The sequence below is a fragment of the Somniosus microcephalus genome, chromosome 1 (genome assembly GCF_052327205.1).
Source record: "Somniosus microcephalus isolate GS21.2 chromosome 1, FLI_Smic_1.0, whole genome shotgun sequence".
Taxonomy (NCBI): Eukaryota; Metazoa; Chordata; class Chondrichthyes; order Squaliformes; family Somniosidae; genus Somniosus; species Somniosus microcephalus.
Window position 1 is genome coordinate 245,988,546 of NC_140987.1, and position 22,316 is coordinate 246,010,861.

A 22,316-nucleotide genomic window follows, 5' to 3' on the forward strand; every position below is an offset into this window, starting at 1 on the left:
CATGTGACTCCAGTCCCACACTACAAGGCTGATTCTCAATGTTCTCAGGGCCACTCAGGATGGGCAATAATGCTGCCTTGATTGACACCGTTGCCCACATCCCAAGAACAAAAGACAAGGGGGGAAAAATTGGGTTGCTTTGCGCCTCCCATTAGTGCTCCCGCAAAATTCAGTGGGAGGTTAGCGGTGGCGGTAGCCGGTAACGCCCCACGGTAGCTGGTAGTGCCCCGTGGTGCTGCGCCTCCGGCAATGACATCACCGCTCGTGCCCCAGCCGCAAACTTTGGTCACGCCCCCTGACCTACCACTGGACGATATGTCCGACAGGATCAGGGTGGCGTTTTTGTGGCCGCGGCGGCGCAAATGAAAGGGCAGGTGGCCATTTTTTTGAGCCGCCTGCCAACACCTGCCCCCTTCCACTTCTTCCTGTGGAGTGCCGGCCGCGCTCGATCAGCCCGGCGCTCCTCTCGAGTGCCGGGCTGTTTTCCCGGCACTCCGTTCCCCAGTGGCCCAGCGGGGCCCTGTACAATTACAGCAAGACTTCCTTACTCTTGTACTCCAACTCTATTACAATAAAGGCCAACATAGCATTTGCCTTCCTAATTGCTTGCTGTACCTGCATGTTAACTTTCCGTGTTTCATGTACAAGGATACCCAAATCCCTCTGAACAACAACATTTAATAGTCTCTCATCATTTAAAAAATATTCTGTTTTTCTATTCTCCCTACCAACGTGAATAACCTCACATTTCCCCACATTATTCCCCATCTGCCACATTCTTGCCCACTCACTTATACTCTTATATCGCGGCGCTGTTGCGCCGTGATATTGAATGGTAGTGCCCCAGGAAGGAGGGGGAGCGCTTCCTGTAGCGCCCCACCTTCTACCACTCAATTTATGGCACGGGGCGCTAACTTTTTCGTGGCACTAAAAGTACGCCCCGGCGAAGTCAGCGCCCCAAAAGAGGCATGACCGAATTTTTCCCCCAAGTTGTTCACAGTCTCTCTCTCATGTATAGATTTGAGGTTAGGGATGCCTACCTGTTATAAACACTTCTTCCTGCTGTTGTCTCATCTGAAGTTTTCACAATAGTGGTCAATTTCTGACGACGCCAGTGTGTATTTTTATCTCCTTGTTCTCTGCCCCTTTCTCTGCACCCCTGCCGCCCGGAGTGTGACGGTGTGATTGGCAGGGACCCAGCAGTGAGGAGCACGGTCTCTGGCATGTGTACACAAACTGCACATTCCTTAAATTGAGCTCCGTTGTAGGAACTTGAATCCTCAAACTGGTAACGTCAGGAAGAAAATGTTTTGACAGGTAAGTAAGTGTCTTTAGCTCCTACTTATACTTCAGGGGGAAATTATTTAATAGCGACCGTGGAGGAATGCAGCAATTACCAATTTGTTTCATTTCACTGGTCTTTTTCCACATTTTCTCAACAGAATGATTACATGCATTATAGAGTGTTTGAGGCAGATTGTTTAAGCCCAAATGCTGCAGTCTGGCAATCTAGATGATTCTTTTCAATATCTGTTTGTTTTGGTGCTGACCAGTGTGAATGATGTTGATGCTGGACGTGAAGGACTTTTTCCACTTCTGTTATTTAGTGTCAGTAACAAGCACTTCCGGACCAAGTGTGGAAGAGTCAGATGCAAAGTAAAGCTCCCTTTCGTCGCCCTCAACAATGTTCATTCAACTTGACCTTAGAAGAGCACCCATTGCACTGTGATAATTCTAGTCCCCACACCTGTACTCACTCGGAATTGAATTAAAACTAGGCTGCATATCATGACACTTCAAGCCCCGGCCAGATTAAAGATGATTGGGTAATTACCCCGTCAATCACGTCTGGACACCGCACTGCTGTAAGTGACTGGGATTGATTTTATGCACATCACTGGTATTATGTAACTATCCTCCACTCACTGCACTTTGCTGGAGAAATAATCCTGCTGTGCTCAGGAGACTTTGCTGTAGTTTCAGTCATGAGTTCTTCTCTCCCTCCTCCCCATACAGCTGTTTGAAGTCCATTTGTACCTGCATAAAGGCTCAGGAATTGTGTCTAAATATGTGGCCACTTCTGCATCCCTTTAAATGCAAACATTGGCTGTTTAAGTTCATCAGCTAGTCTGTCCGCACTTGGGCCAATGTGCACTGGTGTACAAATTATTTTCACAAGTTAATCTTGTAAAATCATGAGAGGTCCGCTGGCCTACCAAAACGCACACAGTGTGATCAGGTGTGGCAGGGCACCAGGGTCAGATAATTGACACTACAGTTGTACAGCATTACACCTCCAAGAAGCACCTTGATACAATTTCTATGTTAATGGTGCTACAGAAATGCTAGTTGTTACTATGGAGAATTCAGCATTACTTGAAAGAAAATGGTAACACAAATGGTTAATGTCTCTGGTAATTATTTGCTAGAAAAATATGCTCACTTTTTAAATAATACTAAATATGAGTCCCACACAATATTCCAGGAATTGAAACTATGGCAAAGATAAGTACAAAAATGGGAGTCATGCAGGTATAATGCAGAAAATTCAGCATCAATCAAATACTTACTCATCCAGTAATAGAAAGCAACATGTTACTGAATTAACTCATGTTTGATATTCTGTTGATAATTAGTAATGTTGTGAAGAAGCTTATCCATCAAGCAGACATCATATGAGCTTTGTAGTAATTTAATTTGCTGAAGGGTTAGGTTTATTAACAAATCAGTATTTATTTCATTTAATTTTAAATTGTAAGTTATAAAGAAGAGCTATGAGCTTTTCCGCACCTGTATTTGTGTTATCAGGTTGCTACAGCAGCTGAAACATTACACTAAATCACTGAGATACTATTTCAGTTCATGCATCTTGTATGAAAGTCTTCACAGTAAAGCATGGCAAACAAGATATTTAATAGGCTACAAATTACTGTCAGCGTTGTTATCATAGGAACACTGAATATGCTCATATCAAATCTCTCTGTTATTTTTACATTAAAGCAGAGGAGAGGGGAATTTGATGTGAGCTTCGTCAAGAGTTACACAATAACATCAATAGTCCAAAAATAACATCACTCATTTCCAGGCTAAATTTAGTCAAACATGACATTGCAGAATTGAACCGCTTTTAGTAAAGAGGGAGAAACTGTTTCCAGTGGCAGAGGAATGGTAACTAGAAGACACAGATTCAAGGCGATTAGCGAAAGAACCAGAGGCGACATAAGGAAACATTTTTTGACACAGCGAGTAGTTGTGATCTGGAATGCACTGCCTCAAAGGGCTGGGAAGCAGATTCAATAGTAACTTTCAATAGAGAATTAGATAAATACTTGAAGGGGAAAAATTACAGGGCTATAGGGAAAGAGCAGGGGAGTGGGATTAGTTGGATAGCTCTAACAAAGAGCCGGCACAGGCCTGATAGGCCAAATGGCCGCCTCCTGTGCTGTATCATTCCATTATTCTATAATGCTGAACTATATAGCCAAAACAATAAAGATCGAAGTTGGAGGAAGCCATGCTTAAAGTAGACAATGTTCTGGTCACATCACATGTTGAGGATTGTGTCCAATTTTGCTCATTGAGAAACACCAGACAGATTGAAGCCATGGAGACAGAAGAACGACAAGACTGAAACCTAGAATCAGAGAACTGTGTTAGGAGAGAGGACTATAGAAATTTAGGCCTTTCACTTTGACAGGAGGCGACTGAGGGTTTTATAAAAAAGTACAAATCTGAATCAAAGCTTAAGGGGGAAAAATTGGGTTGCTTTGCGTCTCCCATTAGCACCCCCGGTGTAGGGGTGCTAACTTTTTCGGGGTGCTAAAATTAGCGCCCCGAAAAAGTGTTCATCATTTCTCTGATTGTGCCCAAGCCAATCACTGAACAGGATTCTGCTTCTAAAATAATATGATTGACATTACTGTGCCAAAATCCATAGAGCACTGAAAAGAAATAACACTCGCCATGCTGCATTAATGCAGATTTAACTATTACTGCTATCTCCGGCAGGCTGGCATGTAAATCCTGCCTCACAACTAATGAAGTCTAAGGGTATGATAGCAACTGTGTATGGTCTGTTGTTATCTTAAGCCAGATACTGTAGCTTAATGTTAAAGGGTTTCAATTCACAGATCAGCGCAGGTTATCATTGGGGTTAATTCCCAATGGAAGGGCCCTGTAAAGTTGTACTGAAGTCTATACAAATACTTTACTAAAAATATCTGTAACCCTTCCAGGATAAATCATTTTTGGCTTTGAAAGGCAAAATTACTGTAGACTCCAAAATGCTGGAAAATGCACAGAATAAAGGAGCTGATAACAAAGCGGTGGATATTATCGGATAAGGAGATCTGAAGCCAATGACAACCTGGCCTAGCATGCCAATATGTGTGAAGCTGGGACTTTGGGAGGTGGGACATTGGAAGAGAGCCGGGAGAGAGTCGGGAGCCGGGAGCTAGGAGCTGGGGACTGGGGGCTGGGTACCTGCACACAATCTGTGCGCCAAGCTCATTAAGGCCCCAGAAATGACTATGGTGAGGGTGCCTCCCTATAATGCAGCTGGAGCAGCCAAATCGTGTCCAGGCGCACAGTGCTGTTTGGATTGGAAGTGGAAGGGGAGAGCTGCTTCCTATAGGACTGACTTATCATAAAATCTCTTCTTTATACAGGCTGCTGGCACCTGAAATTCTTCCCACGACTCCCCGGTATACCTAGCACGTTGTGCACTGTGCCAGAAAATGATTTCCATGAGCTGATTTCACAGTAGCTGTGGCTCCAGGCCTCCACTCCCCCACTCCCCCAAGCTGTTAAAAATCAGTATCCCAGGGTCCCCTAGAAAATAAATCTTACGCCATCTTGCTTGAGCCTCCTTCCTGCTCGGCTCCATACCAGCGCTTGTGTTTTGTTCCTGCATTAGGACTGATGGAATAATGCAACTTGCAGCAAGTTACAACAAACCTGTGTCCTACTGCACTCTCAGTGTGACTGATTGTCTTCACCTGTCATAAGCCTGTACTCAGGGCTGTTTAGTTGTCAACGTATTGGCAACTGTATTATCTTCTTAAGGATGTTTGTCAGCTTTTGCTGTGTACTAAACTATGGATGTGTTGAGAAAAGTATAGAGCCCTAATCACATGATATTAAGGTGCTGCCACTATTAAATAACTCTCAGTTTCAGCCTGTGACCTGCTGAAGACATCAGGGTTAAAGAGTCTGAGTCTTTCAAGAAATTCCTTACCCAAGGTTCGATACACTATTGCAATTCTATTTTATAATATTGCTACTAAGGCATTTTAAGAAAATCATTAATATTGTGTAATAAAGAGATGTGTACTTTGGAAGCTGGAAAGCTTCTTAATGGACAGTTTATATTGGATAACCAGTCCTAGTGCAAGTGGTTCGCCAATCTGTTGAGGTATATGTTGCTTTGGATCTTTAGACTCAATTCTTGCTGGCACAGTTGATCACTAAGCTATCCATGATGATGTGCCTTCAGTTGAACTGTTACTCCCTAGAGGGCATTTGCTCTTCAGTTCCTTTGGTTAGATTTATACAGCACATTTTGAGAGACCGCCTCCTGGAAGATTCTCACAACTCTGGGCTTTAGTTTGCTTTGTAGTGTCCTGAGTTATTTTGACACTTTTGCTTTGATGCCTTCTCAGAACCACTTGGTATGGCTGCAAATATGGCAGCATAAATGCAGCTTTTATAATGCCTCAACAGTATAGTTGGACTCTGAAGAATCTGCCCTGAAACTGTCTATCTGCAGCCACAATAGAAAATGTTGCTGTACCCTGGGCTAATTCCATTCCTGACCATAGCAGAGACATGACACAACTTCCCAACTAATGCTGTGAAATATCTTCATGACAAATTAGACGTGTTAACAAAATGGAAATCTATAAAAGTAGCTCAGCCTGCTACCTGCTGCACTATCAGATATTGTGCAAATGTTCTTTAATTGAACTCTGTTACATGCTTCAGAGAGTGTATGATGCTGTACAGCTATTACAGGAAACTCTTGTTTAAACGGCACCTAAATATCCGGAATTCTCTATTAACTGGCAAAATTCTCACTCCAAAAACAACACCTCAATAACCGGCAATGTTGCCGAGCCCGAGTCCGAGTCTCCCGCGGTGGCCGAGTTAGTCAGTGGGGGTAGTTCTCCAAACTGCCACTACTCGGCTTCTTGGCGCTATCGGAAGTCGGAACACCTCAATAACAGGAGTCTGACTCTCCTGCGCTGCCGGTAGTCTCTTCTGATCCGCCATTTTACAGGGGTACTTTGTGTCTCCTGCGCTGCTGGCAGTCATTGCATTGCATTACCCTCAACTGGCAGTACTGTACTTAATCAAGCATCATCCACCATCCATTTAATACAACATTCTGTAGGTGAGTACCCAATTACTGTATACTGCACATTTCTTGATTTTTTCATTTTTTTTTGTTAAAAATAGCCTCGGTAGATAACCCTCTCCGTCATCCGGAATTTTTGATCAACCAGCAACACGCCGGTCCTGTCGGTGCTGGATACCAAAGAGTTTCCTGTATTAGAAAATAAATATGGTGACTACATGACAATTTGTAAAACCATTATTAGCAACATTAGGTAAAATGTGTTTTTTCCTGATTTCTTTTACTAAATTATTATTACAGGAAACTTTCTGGTATCCGGCACGGACGGGACCGAGCTGGTGCTGGTCTATCAACATTGCCGGAGAATCGAGCGCTATAGTTAAAACATACGGAGCTTTTGAGCTCCGTATCTAGCAACAAACCCTGTTGCTTAGCAACAGCTTCAAAACAATCAGCACAGCTTGCAAGCATCTCTGTAGCTTAGCAACAGCTTCAGTTAGATGCTTGCACAGCCAGAAATGAGTAAAAAAAGTAACTAAAATTAAAAAAAGTTATCTGAACCGACTCCTGAATTTTGCCGGTTAACCGACATTTCCGGTTATTTAGTGGCCGGTTAATCGAAAGTTTCCTGTAGATTTAATAAACCATTTAATTTCCCCTTAAACTGTGCTATTTTAGAGAAATTTATTTTTATTTAACTTAAAAGGTTATTGTAGGGTGAAGTGTGTTTATGGGACTTTACAAGGCTTCTAAACCAGGGAGCATATGATGTAGGGTTTTGTGGTCAGCCGCCCATTGCCCTATATCTGCAAACAAAGCTCCTGAGAAATCCACACAGGTAGAGTTTGTGTTGCCCAATCAGGATATGTATTCTCTGTCCCATAGTAGTACACTCACTTAGCTTGGCTCTTGCCATCCTACTTTGATACAACTAATACTAATCCCACTCGCTGTCCAACAAAGATCACCCAATGGCCCAGAAATTCGGGTCGGGGGCTTCCCGTGGGTGCAAGCCCCCGATCTGCACTTACCTTGCGCGCCAGCTCTTGAGCTCTGGGCCCCCATGGAATTCTGATCCGGGGCCTGGTCCAGCTGCCGGCGTGCAGTGCTTGCGTATCCCAGGGGCGCAGTTAGTTTGATGCGTCCCCTGGGATCACGTGGGCCATGGGGAGCCAATCGGAGCAGGAAATGCTCCATTCATAAGTCTGACAGGAGGTGCTGTCAAGACTTATAAATACTATGGCCCCAAAATAGCACTAAATCTTCAATTAAGTTTTAAAAAAAAATCTCATTTTTAAAATAATCTATAAATTACATGAAATAACTATTTTAAACAATAATGTAAATTTTTGAAAAAAATAATGTTATTTTCTAACGGGGCTAAAAATAAACTTACCATGCTTTAAAGTATTTAAAAATAATAAACCTGTGGAAAAAATGTTTTAATTTTAATTAATTCACCACTTACCTTGTAAAAAGCAGGCCTTACGCCTGCTTTTTACATTTCTAACTGCTGCAGGCTTACCCTCCCGGGAAAACCTGTTAAAAAAAAACGAAGTTCGATGCGCACGCGCAGCCCCTCCCGCGCACGCGTTCGACCTCTGAACCTCTTCGTTCAGAGGAACGGAAGTGCCGGTTTCCCGCGCATGCGCAGTGCATGCAGGAAACCGGCACTTCCATTGGGCCTACGGGTGAGTACCCCGTGCGTACTCACCCGGGGAGACCCAAATTTCTGGGCCATATGTTACAGCACTAGTTTGCACTCGAGCTGAGTGGAAACATCCTAGCTCCGAATGACAGCTTTATCCCCCAAGGCCCCAGTAATGAGCCGCACTGGCTGCTCATTTATCAAGAGTACCAAGATTGCTGCCTCTGTTAGTCACTTATGTGCTTACCAAGGATCCTGACATGCCACATTTAACATTTAAATCAACGTTTCCATTGATTTGCATACATCTCAAGTTGCACATACTAACAAATGCTCTGATGTAGAATTTATTCATCAACCATCCTTTACTAACTCTTGGGCCCACAACATTCAGACAGCACCAAGGAGCAAATTAAAAAATACAAGTGCAAAAGGAGACTCAATTGCCTTGGCTTCATGGGTTGGATTTCTAGGGCTTATTGAAAGGAATTGATAGGGTAGAGAGAGAGAAACGATTTCCGCTGGTGGGGAAGTCTAGGACAAGGGGACCTAACCTTAAAATCAGAGCCAGGCCATTCAGGAGAGAAGTTAGGAAACATTTCTTCACACAAAGGGTGGTAGAAGCGTGGAACTCTCCCCCACAAAAAGCAGTAGATGCTAGCTCAATTAATCATTTGAAATCTGATAGCGATAGATTTTTGCTGGCTAAGGGCTTTAAAGGATATGGAGTCAAGGCGGGTGGATGGAGTTAAGATACTGATTAGCTGTGATCTCACTGAATGGCGGAACAGACTTGGGGCTGAATGGCCTCCTCCTATTCCTACATTCCTGTTATGGGCCACACATGACCAAAGAACCATAGTGCAGACACCCCTGGAGTAATGCGGACCTGCTGGGTTCAGGTATTCGATTACAAAGTCTGACATGGAGAGTAACCATGCACGCAATCTTCCATCGCCATTTGTGTTGTCTTAGAGTTGATTCAGCCCCAAAGAAGCCTTGCTTATCTTCACTCATCCCCAAGGAGAATAATGATGCTGTTGTTGAAATTCTGGCATCATTGTCTTCATTTATGTGCTGCTGGAGTGCTTTGTTCTGCCTCATTTCTGCTCTCATCCGATGCTGAAGGCAGTGGCTAACACTGGAGCTCAGTTCAATTGGGAAATGCCTTGTCCAAATGGCCATTCTTCATTTGCCAGCCTGGATAATGCATGTTGATAGGTTTTCAATCTTGGGGAGCATCGTGGGATGTTCACCGCCTCACCAGCTGAGATCAGCTAACTTATCACAGATCAGCTCCAAAAGTCTGGGCACTGCATTTACCCACTGACCTTTTGGGGCCCATCCTAGAATGATTTTCTTTATATAAAGTTACAAACACTTCACTGCAATAGTTTGCGTAGCGTCTTCTGGAATGCGCCCTTCCCCCGTGGCCATCGTGGCAACCACTGCCTGAATATTCAAAGCAGGTTGTTCCAGAAACTAAGCCTTCCTGAAAACTCCCCAATGTAGTGACACCGCCCCTTTAAATATAAATAGCTGTAAGGCAAACAAGACTCGTTGACTTACATTAAGTCCAGATGGAAGCTCTGATTTCTATTTAGAAAAAGTCTTGAGTTAGTACTTCCTTATTATTTTATAGCACCTCAGCAGCCAGAGCACAGCAGAAATCTCTGCACCAAGTTAATCGCCACTTGACACTGGCAGGGCTCAAATGGTGATCATGGCATTGAATTTACCATAATAGTTGATATTATAAAGTAATTATTTCCAAATGCCGGTGAAACATGGCAACTTAAACTGAACACCTTAAACTCTGAACTTATTATGATATGCAATTGTTGCCAAGTCCCAGTCATGTAATTGTGAAAACTAACCTTGTTAGAAATTGTATTGGCCATTTTATAGAATCGTTGTAAAATCAAACACAACTGTGGCCATTACACAACATTGTGAAATTGCTTTAAAAATTGAATTGTAAAAGGAAATGTTAAAACCCGTGCAATTTGATGTGCAAAGATTGTATATTTATCCAGTATCTATGACCTGAGTATTTTTGCATCATATAACCATTAATTTGTTAGTCAGTGTAAAAGTGATGGGTTTGACTAGTAAATTGGAGTGAGATTTATATCCATATTACAGTAGAATTTACAATGAATTCAATGTTCACTCCACAATGACCATGATTATTTTATGCTCTTTTGATCGTGACAGATACCTGGTGCAATTAATTCTCCTGTGCTTTTTGCCAGCCCTATCTGTGATGGCCTTTACCATCTGTTTCCTTATTTATTATTGGGGGGCAATCACTATTATGTCATAGCAGATCATGCTGCACTCATTGGTTGGCACTGATGTCATGATTTACCATGTTTGTGTTAACCGGTTGAGTGGATCAAGACTATGGTCCCACAGCCTCCGATCCCAGTGTAGTTAGAGGGGATGCATTGCCAAGACTATTGGGGGTGATTTTCATTCAGAAGTCGGGAAGGAGGCGGGACTACAACTTTCGGGGTTGTAGTCCCGCCTCCATTGAGATGCGGCCAGTCCACATGATTTTAACTTGATTGACCTTGTTGAGCCCGCCCAGCGGGCTCAGCAGGCCAATTAAGGGCCACCCGGCAACAGGTGACATCACAGATTGAAATTTCATCTGTTAAGACGTTTTCACAGAATCACAGAAACCCCACAGTGCAGATAGAGGCCATTTCGGCCCATCGAGCCTGCACCGACACATATCCCACCCGATCCCTGTAACCCCTACACCAACACATATCCCACCCTATCCCTGTAACCCCACGTACGTATTTAATCCCCCTAATTTGACAGATGAAATATCAGCGTTTGACAGCTGTTTGAAGCTGTCAAACACTGACAGTCTTACTTCTAACCTGAGTCCTTCTACACAGACTTAGTTAGAAATCTCACCAGCACAGAAAGCTGCAGGCTGTCACTTTTGACAGTTCGCAGCCATTCTGCTTTCTGTGCCGGTTAGATGATGGACTCCCGAAACCTAGAAGAAGGAAGGCAGAAAAGGTAAGGTAATTTAAACTTCTTTACACACATTAGACACACCAAACACACTTACCTTTGCACTCATGCACCCATCACTCACCTGAACACCGACATCTCGACCCCTCCAAGTCCTTCAACCCAACGGCCCGACTCCTCTAACTTGGCGTGGTTTGGAGTTGTCGGGAATCCCACACTTCAAGCTTTAAAATAGGGATTAGGCTAAAAACTGCCTGTTAACTACTTGTTAACAGGCAGTTAATTGGCACTAATCCCTTCCCGCCTCGGGGAGGCGGGTCCCAGTGCGGGGCTGGTACCCGCCTCCTTTGAAACTTACATGGAGGCGGGTTGGGGGCGGGATGGTGTCGGAACCCCCGAATTCAGGACTTTAACCCCCCACATGCCTCCAATCCTGACTCCACGGGTCAATGAAAATCGATCCCATTATTTCATCAACTACTGATTATTCACTAGGATGAGAATAAGAGACAATGGGGGAAAGATTCGATACCTTAGCACCTCCTGTTAGCACCAGCGGATGGCAGTAATGGGGCGCTGATGGAGTAGCGCTGGGGCGAGGCGAATCCTGCACCGCATGGCAAATCCGCCCCCCCCCCCCCCCTTGCGCTGCCGGTACGATGTACTGCCGGGGACTTCAACGCCAGGCAGATCATGACGTCAGTGAGCTTGCAACACTCACTGGCCGCCTGATCTGGAAAATTAATTGTCGCCACTTACCTTAGCGCCTCGACCAGACAGCAACAGGGAGAGCTGGTGTGCAGCTCCAGGAAGCCGGCTCCAGCTATGTTATTTAAAGGCGTTAATCGCTCCCAGCTGTCAGGGCAGGTTAGTTTCAGTGGTTGCTTGTCAGTTTCAGCCACTGAACAGTTTTTATGAGTAATTTCAAGCTTCTTTTGTATCAACAGTCTTCTGGCAACTACAAAGTAACTACATTTATTGTTCAAAGATTCAAACTGCTACACTTGGCAACATTAATGGGGGCTGTACTGGCGCCACCTCACCCTCCAGGATCTACGATGGATGGAGCGTAGGCAGTGAGAAATGCGGGAACATGTGCACAGAGAGATGAGGAGGGACATCAGGGGTTCTCACCAGGAGGCCTTACCCTCTGAGGGTATTCCGAAAGCACTTCCCCTACCTTCAATTAAGCGAGGAGTAGTGTATTAGACAGCTCCGCATCACCAAGGTGGTGGCCACAGAACTCTGCCACCTCCTCCAAACAGACCTCCAGCCTCACACCAGGATGACTTAAACCCCAGATCCCTTTTGCTCACCACACCCCCATCATACCATCCCTGTGTCATGCCATATCACAGCGTCTTTCTGGGTGCAAAGGTGAAATGAGAGAGACCACAAAATATTGCAAACTTCATGAATAAATTTATGCATAAACATATCAAATTCATTCTAATAACTAATGATCCTTGTGCCTGCCATAGTTGAATAGCTGTCATTGTGTGCAAGGTGTGAGATGTGGATGTGAATGTTGGTAGGTAGAGATTGTTGGTGGGTGAGTGCTGGGGGTGTGGTGCTTTGGGCAGTGTGTAAAGCTTGTGGTACAGATGGTGGTATGTAGCATTTGTTGAAGCATTCAATCACCCTGACCACCCGACTGAGGTGGGTCTGTCATTAGCACACCTGCTTCAGTCCTCCGTCTCCTTCTCCTTGTTGTGTTTCTCCTTGCTGAGGCAGCTGCACAGCCAGGAATGCTAAGATTGAGGGTTTTTTTTAATTCGTTTATGGGATGTGGGCATCGCTGGCAACGCCAGCATTTATTGCCCATCCCTAATTGCCCTTGAGAAGGTGGTGGTGAGCCACCGCCTTCAACCGCTGCAGTCTGTGTGGCGAAGGTACTCCTACAGTGCTGTTAGGCAGGGAGTTCCAGGATTTTGACCCAGCGATGATGAAGGAATGGCGATATACTTCCAAGTAAGGATGGTGTGTGACTTGGAGGAGAACTTGGAGGTGGTGGTGTTCCCATGCACCTGCTGCCCTTGTCCTTTTAGGTGGAAGAGGTCACGAGTTTGGGAGGTGCTGCCGAAGAAGCCTTGGTGAGTTGCTGCAGTGCATCTTGTAGATGGTACACACTGCAGCCACGGTACGCCAGTGGTAGAGGGAGTGAATGTTTTTTAAGGTGGAGGATGAGGTGCCAATCAAGAGGACTGCTTTGTCCTGGATGGTGTCGAGCTTCTTGAGTGTTGTCAGAACTGCACTCCTGCAGGCCAGTGGAGAGTATTCCATCACACTCCTTACTTGTGCCTTGTAGATGGTGGAAAGGCTTTGGGGAGTCAGGAGGTGAGACACTTGCTGCAGAATACCTAGCCTCTGACCTGCTTTTGTTGCTACAGTATTTATGTGGCTGGTCCAGTTAAATTTCTGGTCAATGGTGACCCCCAGGATATTGATGGTGGGGGATTCGGCAATGGTAATGCCATTGAATGTCAAGGGTCGGAGACTCTCGCTTGTTAGAGATGGTCATTGCCTGGCACTTGTGTGGCGCGAATGTTACCTGCCACTTATCAGCCCAAGCTTGAACGTTGTCCAGGTCTTGTTGCATGCGGGCATGGACTGCTTCATTATCTGAGGAGTTGTGAATGGCACTAAACACTGTGCAGTCGTCAGCGAACATCCCCATTTCTGACCTTATGTTGGAGGGAAGGTCATTGATGAAGCAGCTGAAGATGGTTAGGCCTAGGACACTGCCCTGAGGAACTCCTGCAGCGATGTCCTGGGGCTGTGATGATTGACCCCCAACCACCACAATGATCTTCCTTTGTGCGAGGTATGACTCCAGTCAGTGGAGAGCTTTCCCCCCGATTCCCATTGACTTCAGATTTACTAGGGCTCCTTGATGCCACATTCGGTCAAATGCTGCCTTGATGTCAAGGGCAGTCACTCTCACCTCACCTCTTGAATTCAGCTCCTTTGTCCATGTTTGGACCAAGGCTGTAATGAGGTCGGGAGTACAGTGGTCATGGCAGAACCCAAACTGGGCATCAGTGAGGAGGTTATTGGTGAGTAAGTGCTGCTTGATAGCACTGTCGATGACACCTTCCATCACTTTGCTGATGATTGAGAGTAGACTGATGGGGCGGTAATTGGCCGGATTGGATTTGTCCTGCTTTTTGTGGACAGGACATACCTGGGCAGTTTTCCACATTGTCGGATAGATGCCAGTGTTGTAGCTGTACTGGAACAGCTTGGCTGGAGGCATGGCTAGTTCTGGAGCGCAAGTCTGCAGCATCATTGAACCTCCCCTATAAGTAGTGAAAAAAGCTTGTGGCAATGATGAGTTGCAATTAGGCTGCGTTCGATATTGGTCCACCCTTTGAGTGTAACGCCACTGAGCTCGGCCTTTAAGACTTGAAATAGCGTCCCAATCATTTCTTTGAGCAGTGAGAATGAATTTTGCGTGCAGTCTAAAGCCTGGCCTGGCATTAATTCTCAAACTTTTCTAATGATACCACCCATTCCTGGGCTATAATGAATTTCTAGCTCATTTTCTCCTTTTTGTGCCTGGAAATAGTGAAAAATCATTAACAATGATTAGTATTGAAGGATGGTCAGCTCCTCATTCCACCAATTATATCTGCAGTGGCTTTAATAAGTTTTCACTTCAGTTATTGTCGGGGGCTATTTGTCCATCTTGACAAAGTTTGGTTCTTTGTGCAGAAATTAAAAATCACGGAAGAGTCTGCACTTCAGTCACTCGTGAAAATAAGCAGAAGATGATGCAGGAAAATATAATCTATCATTTCCTTCGCTGTGCTAATAGCTAATTGATAAATGACCTCTCAATTTATTCTGTTCACCAAGTATTTGTAAATGCAAAGGATTCAATTACATTATTGGTTTGTATCAGGTCAATCTAATTTGCAATTACATCTGCTGAGTTCAGTTAAGGGATTAGGCCAATGTATTCAGGCTCATTCTCTTTCTAGTTTGCTATCAGTTGATCACTTTCCAGTGAAGTACAAATTTCATCATTTAAACATTTCCTTCAGAATAATCCAAATCAGTACCTTTTACTTTTCATTTTCCTTTGCACGTAGGACTGCCCACTGGAAGCTGGTGACTTTCGTGCTCAGCAATGCTCTGCTCACAATGATGTCAAGTACCAAGGACAGTACTATGATTGGCTTCCCATTTACAATGACCCTGACAAGCCCTGTGCACTCAAGTGTCTAGCAAAGGGCACGGCACTGGTTGTGGAACTCGCACCTAAAGTACTTGATGGTACGCGATGTTACACAGAGACTCTGCACATGTGCATCAGTGGAAACTGCCAAGTAAGTAATCGGTGCTCTGCATTGTAACTGGAAACACAATTATGATTAACAATTATAACATTTATAATTAATATTTAGTGAATTCAATTATATTTGATTTTGTTATCTCCCAACATCTCCTGAGTTTCTCGCATACAGATACACACCCACACACACTCACACACATTCTCAAACCTACACATATTCTCACACACCCACCCTCACATTAACACACTGATACACACCCACACATGCCCTCATACACATACACAGATACGCACCCCCCCCCAACACACACAGTTACACACCCATCCTCACACACAGACACACCACACACGCCCATCCTCACACACAGACACACCACACACGCCCATCCTCACACACAGACAGACCCAGACACACATACACACCCCACAATTACACCCACATGCTGTCTGGCTTCTACTCCCAGCACGGACATACACACCTCTTCATTTCAAGCACATGCATACACACACACACCAGTTATGACATGATAATATTCAGTTATGGTTATTCGTACACCATTCCTAAACCATGAGGCTAGGTAGATACCTGGCTTGTTCCAAAGTTTCTGCTATACTATTTTTTGTTTTAACATATGTTTTTTTCACTAATTACCATATTCATTCCCCTTTCCCTTTAACTATTTTAAATAAGAAAATAAGTTTTTCGAATTAAATTTTAATCTAATAACAATAATGCATGTCTAGAGTGTAGTAATTCAAGTTACTGTTTGATAGAGGTCTTGATTTAGTAATTTAATGGAGGAATGGAAGAGGTTAAAGGGCTGGAGAAAGCTACAGAGTTAGGGAGGAGCAGGGCTGTGGAGGGATTTAAAGGCAAGAGCAACAGTTTTAAATTTGAGATGTTGGTGGATTGGAAGACAATGGAGAATGGGGCCGATGAGCGAATTGGACTTGGACCTTGTTTTAACGTCTTATCCAAAAGACGTCACCTCCAATAGTGCAGCGCTCCCTCAGTACTGCCCCTGCAACAGTGCAGCACTCCGTCAGTACTGCCCCTCCGACAGTGCAGCACTCCCTCAGTACTGACCCTCCAACAGTGCAGCACTCCCTCAGTACTGCCCCGCCGACAGTGCATCGCTCCCTCAGTACTGCCCCTCCGACAGTGCAGCACTCCTTCAGCGTTGCCCCTCCGATAGTGCTGCACTCCCTCAGTACTGCCCCTCTGGCAGTGCAACGCTCCCTCAGTACTGGCCCTCCGACAGTGCAGCGCTCCCTCAGTACTGCCCCTCTGGCAGTGCAACGCTCCCTCAGTACTGGCCCTCCGACAGTGCAGCGCTCCCTCAGTACTGCCCCTATGACTGTGCAGTGCTCCCTCAGTACTGCACTGGAGTGGCAGCCTAGACTTTTGTACTTAAGTTGCTGGAGTGGGACTTGAACCCACAACTTAAGGCACTTCACAGTAGCATGGGGAAGTTGTTAGCAAGTAGCGGAAAGTTACACGGCCCAGAGGCCCCTCGCTGAGAGCAGGTAAGGGTTAGGATCAGCTGCCGGGCTGTCTGGGGAAACTCCATGCCAGTTCCTGCTCAGGCTGCTGAGTTTCAGGTCCTGATGACATCATCAAGACCCAACATGCAACTGTTGAAGAGGACCCTGCCGGCTTTGGAGGGTGTCCTTGCTGCCTGCTTGTTTAAGCAGGTTATAACCGCTCCCGAAAACTTCTGGAAGCTCCATAGCAGGAAGCTGACCTGGAATGTTTAACTGGCCACCTGTTTGGTTTCTGCTGGGTTGGTAGAGTTAAAATTTCCCCCTAAATATTACTATCTACCAGCACCCTGCCTAATAACTCCTGTTGAACCATTAGTAACATTCTCTTCCAATCCTTCCACAGCTTTTTGTGGGCTTTTCATTATTAAAAAGAATTCACATCACACTCTCTCTTTTGGATATTGTATGTTGGACAGTGCTCAAGTAAAAATGAGAATGCTTTGTTTAGAAATGGACAATTGACTGAATCAGTCCACATAATCCTGATATTGATGTCAGCCTCCACCATACTTATCCATTTGACCAGTCACTTAGAATGAAATATCGTCATTGTTACTGGTCGCTGTTGAGGACAATATTTAGTTGGTATTGAGAATAAATAAAGTGTTCCTGATTGCTAGTTACTTCCATGTTATGCAAAGTTCATTGATTTATCCATTTGTGGAAAATGTCTAGCCGTTAGTCTAGGATGTGCACCTATTGCTGAGAGGTCTTGTTGGGTTAAGTATCTGTAATGTGACTGCATGTTGCATTGCAGATGGAACCTATAACCAAGCTGCACTAACACTCTCCTACACAATGCTGTTTTTGGCAGGTTGTTGGCTGTGATCACAAGCTGAGAAGCAATGCCAAGGAAGATAACTGTGGAGTCTGCAGCGGGAATGGTTCCACATGCAGACTTGTACGAGGACAATACAAATCTCAAGCATCATCAAACAAATGTAAGCATTGTTAGAAAAAATATCTCCCTGAATACTTGGAATCAAATAATGTCTGTTCACTGGTCTTGCAATGGGTTTCAGCTTTCCATGATTGTTCTATTATAATAGACATTGGAAAACCATCTTCTCAACAGAGACCTTGTTCATCAGGTTCATGATAACATCAACAAAAAGATCTCCTGAAAGAGTCCAGTAAGGCTAGTGATAAAACCTCAACTTACAACCTGGAAGTTGAATCCAGTCTCAGTTTGCTTTCAGACATGTCTATCCTGAGCTTCTCCAATATAGTTGATGACCATTTGTAGTTTGACTTAAAGGCAGAAATCAAGTTTACAGAGTGTTTTCAGGGTGCTACAACTGTAAGAAAGAACTCTAATTTAGAGCCTTTCACAACCAGTTAATTATTTTTTAAGTGTGGTCACGGTCGTCATATAAGCAAATGCAACAGTCAATGTATGCACAGCAAAGTTCCATGTACAGCAGTGAGAAAAATGACCAGATAATCTGTTTTATGATGTTGGTTGAGGGATAAATGTTGTCCAGGACACCGGGGAGAACCTCCCTGCTGTTCTTTTAATAGGATTAGTGCCATAGGATCATTTACATCACCTGAGAGGACAGACAGGGCCTCAGCTTAACAATGCAGCACTGCCTGTGTACAACCTGAATTAAATGCTTAAATCCCATGAGTGAGGCTTGAACCTATGATCTTCTGTCTCAGAGGTGAGAGTGATACTGACTGAGCCAAGCAGTTCTACAGTTGTACTGGAGTCAGTTTAAGTCTGGTCCACTCCAGATTTACACTCCAGAAACAGCTTGGCACCGACACTAAACTTGTAATGTAACTGCACCCTCAAATTGCAAACCAGAGGTCTCACCAGGGATGATAAGTATCTGACATCCTTTTACATTAAAGACCATCAAGAACCATTTGTGCTCACTGTTGCAGGCTTCTCACATTCACGAGGGAATGTTGAACAACTCGCTGGCATCGGCCTTTCATACGCAGACTCATTGTTCCCTGCTCCATGTTCAGTTGCTTTCACTCCAGACTATATCCTGACACACAGAGCAGTTTAACAGGAAACCTATTTCTAATCTCAAACCTTGTGATTCAGTGTTAGATTTGCAGGCCAGAGTCGCTCCCTTGCTTGGATCAAAAATTAATTTGGATCATATTCAAATTAAGGTACCTATGGAAGTTGATGGCGAGAAAATTGAATTATTTTTCATTAATAGTAATTTAGGAAGAGGGCAAACAATCTCTTTAAGAATTTGGAATATCTTAAACCTATATTATACCTGAAAATATTCCAGTAATTCTGTTTCAGTCCACCAGTCCCTGACATTGTGCGTCGTTCCTTTATTTCTTTAATTTATCCCTTCCTCTCTCCTCTCCTGAAAGTGTTGACGTGCTTGGTTACGGTTCCATGGATGCCAGCAACTCTCAGAATTCTCACCCAAATGGCCATTCTTCATGAATGAGTGCTGACACGCTATTTACCATGACAGACATCACAGCTGAGCCCAGTGATAGCTCCAGCTGTTGTCCACAATGTGCTCTTTCCAACAGGCAAACATTGTGAGCGAGAGCTCTGGCTGGTTTACTGGGGAATTTTAGGCCAGGTATGATGCCTCCATCACCACCTAGTGAGTCTCCAGTTTTCTGTGACTCAGTACTACACCCTGCATGGCATTTACCCACTAAGCACATGCTCCACAAATGCCGCAACAGTGATGAGCGCAATAGTTGGGAATCACTACATTATAAGCTCCGAATCTCGGGTATGGTAGTCTAGCTGTTGTGAGTTCTAATCCCAACGTGGCGAGTTCTGAAAATTAATTGCCAGTTTGCGGGCTGCAACTAGAAAATAACCATGAAAGTTGCTGGATTGTTGTAAAAACCCAAAGAGTTCACTAATCGCCTTCAGGGAAGGGAAGCTGCCACCCTGCCTGGTCTGACTCAATCTCAAACTATGTGGTTGGCTGTTGAGGTGGATGGATCATTTTAATCTAACCCATCTGCCGGGAAACTCAGGAGATTGAATCGGCCACAATATACACCGGAATGTAAAGCAGGTGGCCGATCCAATCCCATCAGCCTCCCGCTGAGCGGGTACTCTTATTGTTTGAACCAAAAAAAAAACAAATTAGACTGTAAACAAAAGTTCAACTAAAATTTAACAAATCAAATTAAAATTTGGTTTTCCAGGTTGATGATGCACTCCAGTCCCCGCGGCGCCCACCGGTCGCGGAAATACTCAAGCGCACCGGCGGACACCGCGTGCTCCATCTCCAGGGCCACCCGGGCGCGAAAATGGCCGCGGAAGAGAGGCAGGCAATCTGGCTGGACGACCCCCTCGACCGCCCGCTGCCTGGGCCAATTGATGGCTTTTTTAGCCAGGCCCAGGAGCAGGCCCACAAGGAGGTCCTCCAACCCGCCCGCTCCCCTCCGCACCGGGTGACCGTAGATCAAGAGCGTGGGACTGAAGTGCAACTAAAAATCGAGGAGCAGCCCCTTCAAGTAGTGAAAGAGGGGCTGCAACCTCTCACACTCCATATAAACGCGAAACACGGACTCCTCCAGGCCGCAAAAAATGCAGGCGGCCTGAGAGTCCGTGAACCTACTTAAAACCTTATTGCACGGGACCGCCCCGTGCAACACCCTCCAGGCCAAGTCCCCGATGGAACAGGGGAGGACTCCTGCGTAGAGAGCCCTCCATTGGGGCGCTGAGCGGGTAAGGTTAAAATGACTCCTTTAATATCCCCAGGGTATCCAGGAGATGGTGTAGCACCTAAAGTAAGGCAAAATATAATAATCATTGAATAAATCAGAAAATTAAATAATTAAAAACAACTTGAGATTACGAGCTGAGAAATTGGACTTGGGCACAACATGGGTGGCAAGTCAGTGCAGCGATTGCTTGCCCTGTCAGTCCCTGGCAACGTGAAACCCAATCAAAATGACCATTAAACAGGTGAGCTGCAGATGCCAATCAGGCACCATGATGTAGCTGGCCAAACAGGGTCAGACCAATTGTGGCCGGCTCCGACACAGAGCCGGGAGCAAGAGGGCGGAGGGGGAGCGAGAGAGTGGAAGGGGAGTGTCCAGGCCTGAGGGGCACACAGTATTTTTGTGGAGCCAAGAGGAGCATGTCTTCTCCACTTCCACTGCACTCCCGCTCCTCCCCTGCTCCGCTCTCACTGCACTCCCGCTCCTCCCCTGCTCCGCTCTCACTGCACTCCCGCCCCTCCCCTGCTCCGCTCTCACTGCACTCCCGCTCCTCCCCTGCTCCGCTCTCACTGCACTCCCGCTCCTCCACTGCTCCGCTCTCACTGCACTCCCGCTCCTCCCCTGCTCCGCTCTCACTGCACTCCCGCTCCTCCCCTGCTCCGCTCTCACTGCACTCCCGCTCCTCCCCTGCTCCGCTCTCACTGCACTCCCGCTCCTCCCCTGCTCCGCTCTCACTGCACTCCCGCTCCTCCCCTGCTCCGCTCTCACTGCACTCCTGCTCCTCCCCGCTCCACTCCCGCTCGGCTCCTGCTCCACTTCCGCTCCTCCCCCACTCTGCTCCTCCCTCCCGCTGCACTCCTGCTTGGCTCCAGCTCCACCCCGCTCCACTCCTGCATTTCCTCTGCTCTGCTCCCACTGCGCTCCCGCTCAGCTCCTGCTCCATCCCTGCTCCACTCCCACTCGTCCCGCATTCTGCTTCACTCCTGCTGCGCTCCCGCTCCACGGCTGCTCCTCTTCTGCTCCACTTCCACTCCACTCCCACTGAACCTGCTCCTCCCCCGCTCTGCTTCCTCTCTGTTCCAGCCGCATTCCCACTCCACTCCTGCTCCACAGAAATGTAACTATTAAGAAGTGCTCTGGGCATGTTTCAACAGCCTCTCAGTCCCTGAGCAGTCCCTCTCAGACACGGAACAGCAGAGCGGAGCGTGCGAGGTGCCTGGTGCCTGTTTCATGAGAGCTGCACACTTAGAAGTTGCCAACTTCCAATTTGGCAAAGCAGCTTACTTCTGGGGCGATCAGTTGCAGGAAATCGCCCCCCAAAATTTGTTCCCCTATAATTGATTTTTCATCCAAAACACAGGCAAAACAATGTGGAATTTCCCCAGTGACCCTGAACAAACCTGGTGTCTGAGTTAACTTGTGTAAACAGATTGCTTTGAGAAGAGATGATAAAGTGACTTTCTTTTACCAGCATCGTATATTTATTTAATATATTGTATGTAAGTACGGTACACATACACACACACATGCATTACTTTGTCTTCTTACTAAATTTAATACTGTGGCATCTCAAAGTTTATTTCTGAAGGGACAAATGATGTTTAACTTTTTTCCTTATTTTAAAATATTTTATTCATTGGCAATAGTTTACTTAAAGCTTCAAAACAATCTTGGCCATAGTTGTAAAACTGACTGATTCCATATGCATTTAATGCTTTCAATATCCCTAGAAAACAGTCTCCTATAATGAGAAAATTGAGGTTTATGATTTTATTTTAATCACAACTTGATGTTCAAACAAT

General features: G+C 45.4%; 1 protein-coding gene across 1 annotated transcript in view; it reads left to right on the forward strand.

Annotated features, from left to right (window-relative positions):
- LOC147124691 (ADAMTS-like protein 1) overlaps positions 1 to 22,316 on the forward strand; it is a 145,448-nt gene that overhangs the window by 65,159 nt on the left and 57,973 nt on the right. Inside the window, exons 3-4 of the mRNA XM_085983963.1 lie at positions 15,092 to 15,328; positions 17,654 to 17,780. Of these exons, the coding sequence (XP_085840089.1) occupies positions 15,092 to 15,328; positions 17,654 to 17,780 (364 nt within the window). The remainder of the gene's footprint in view (positions 1 to 15,091; positions 15,329 to 17,653; positions 17,781 to 22,316) is intronic.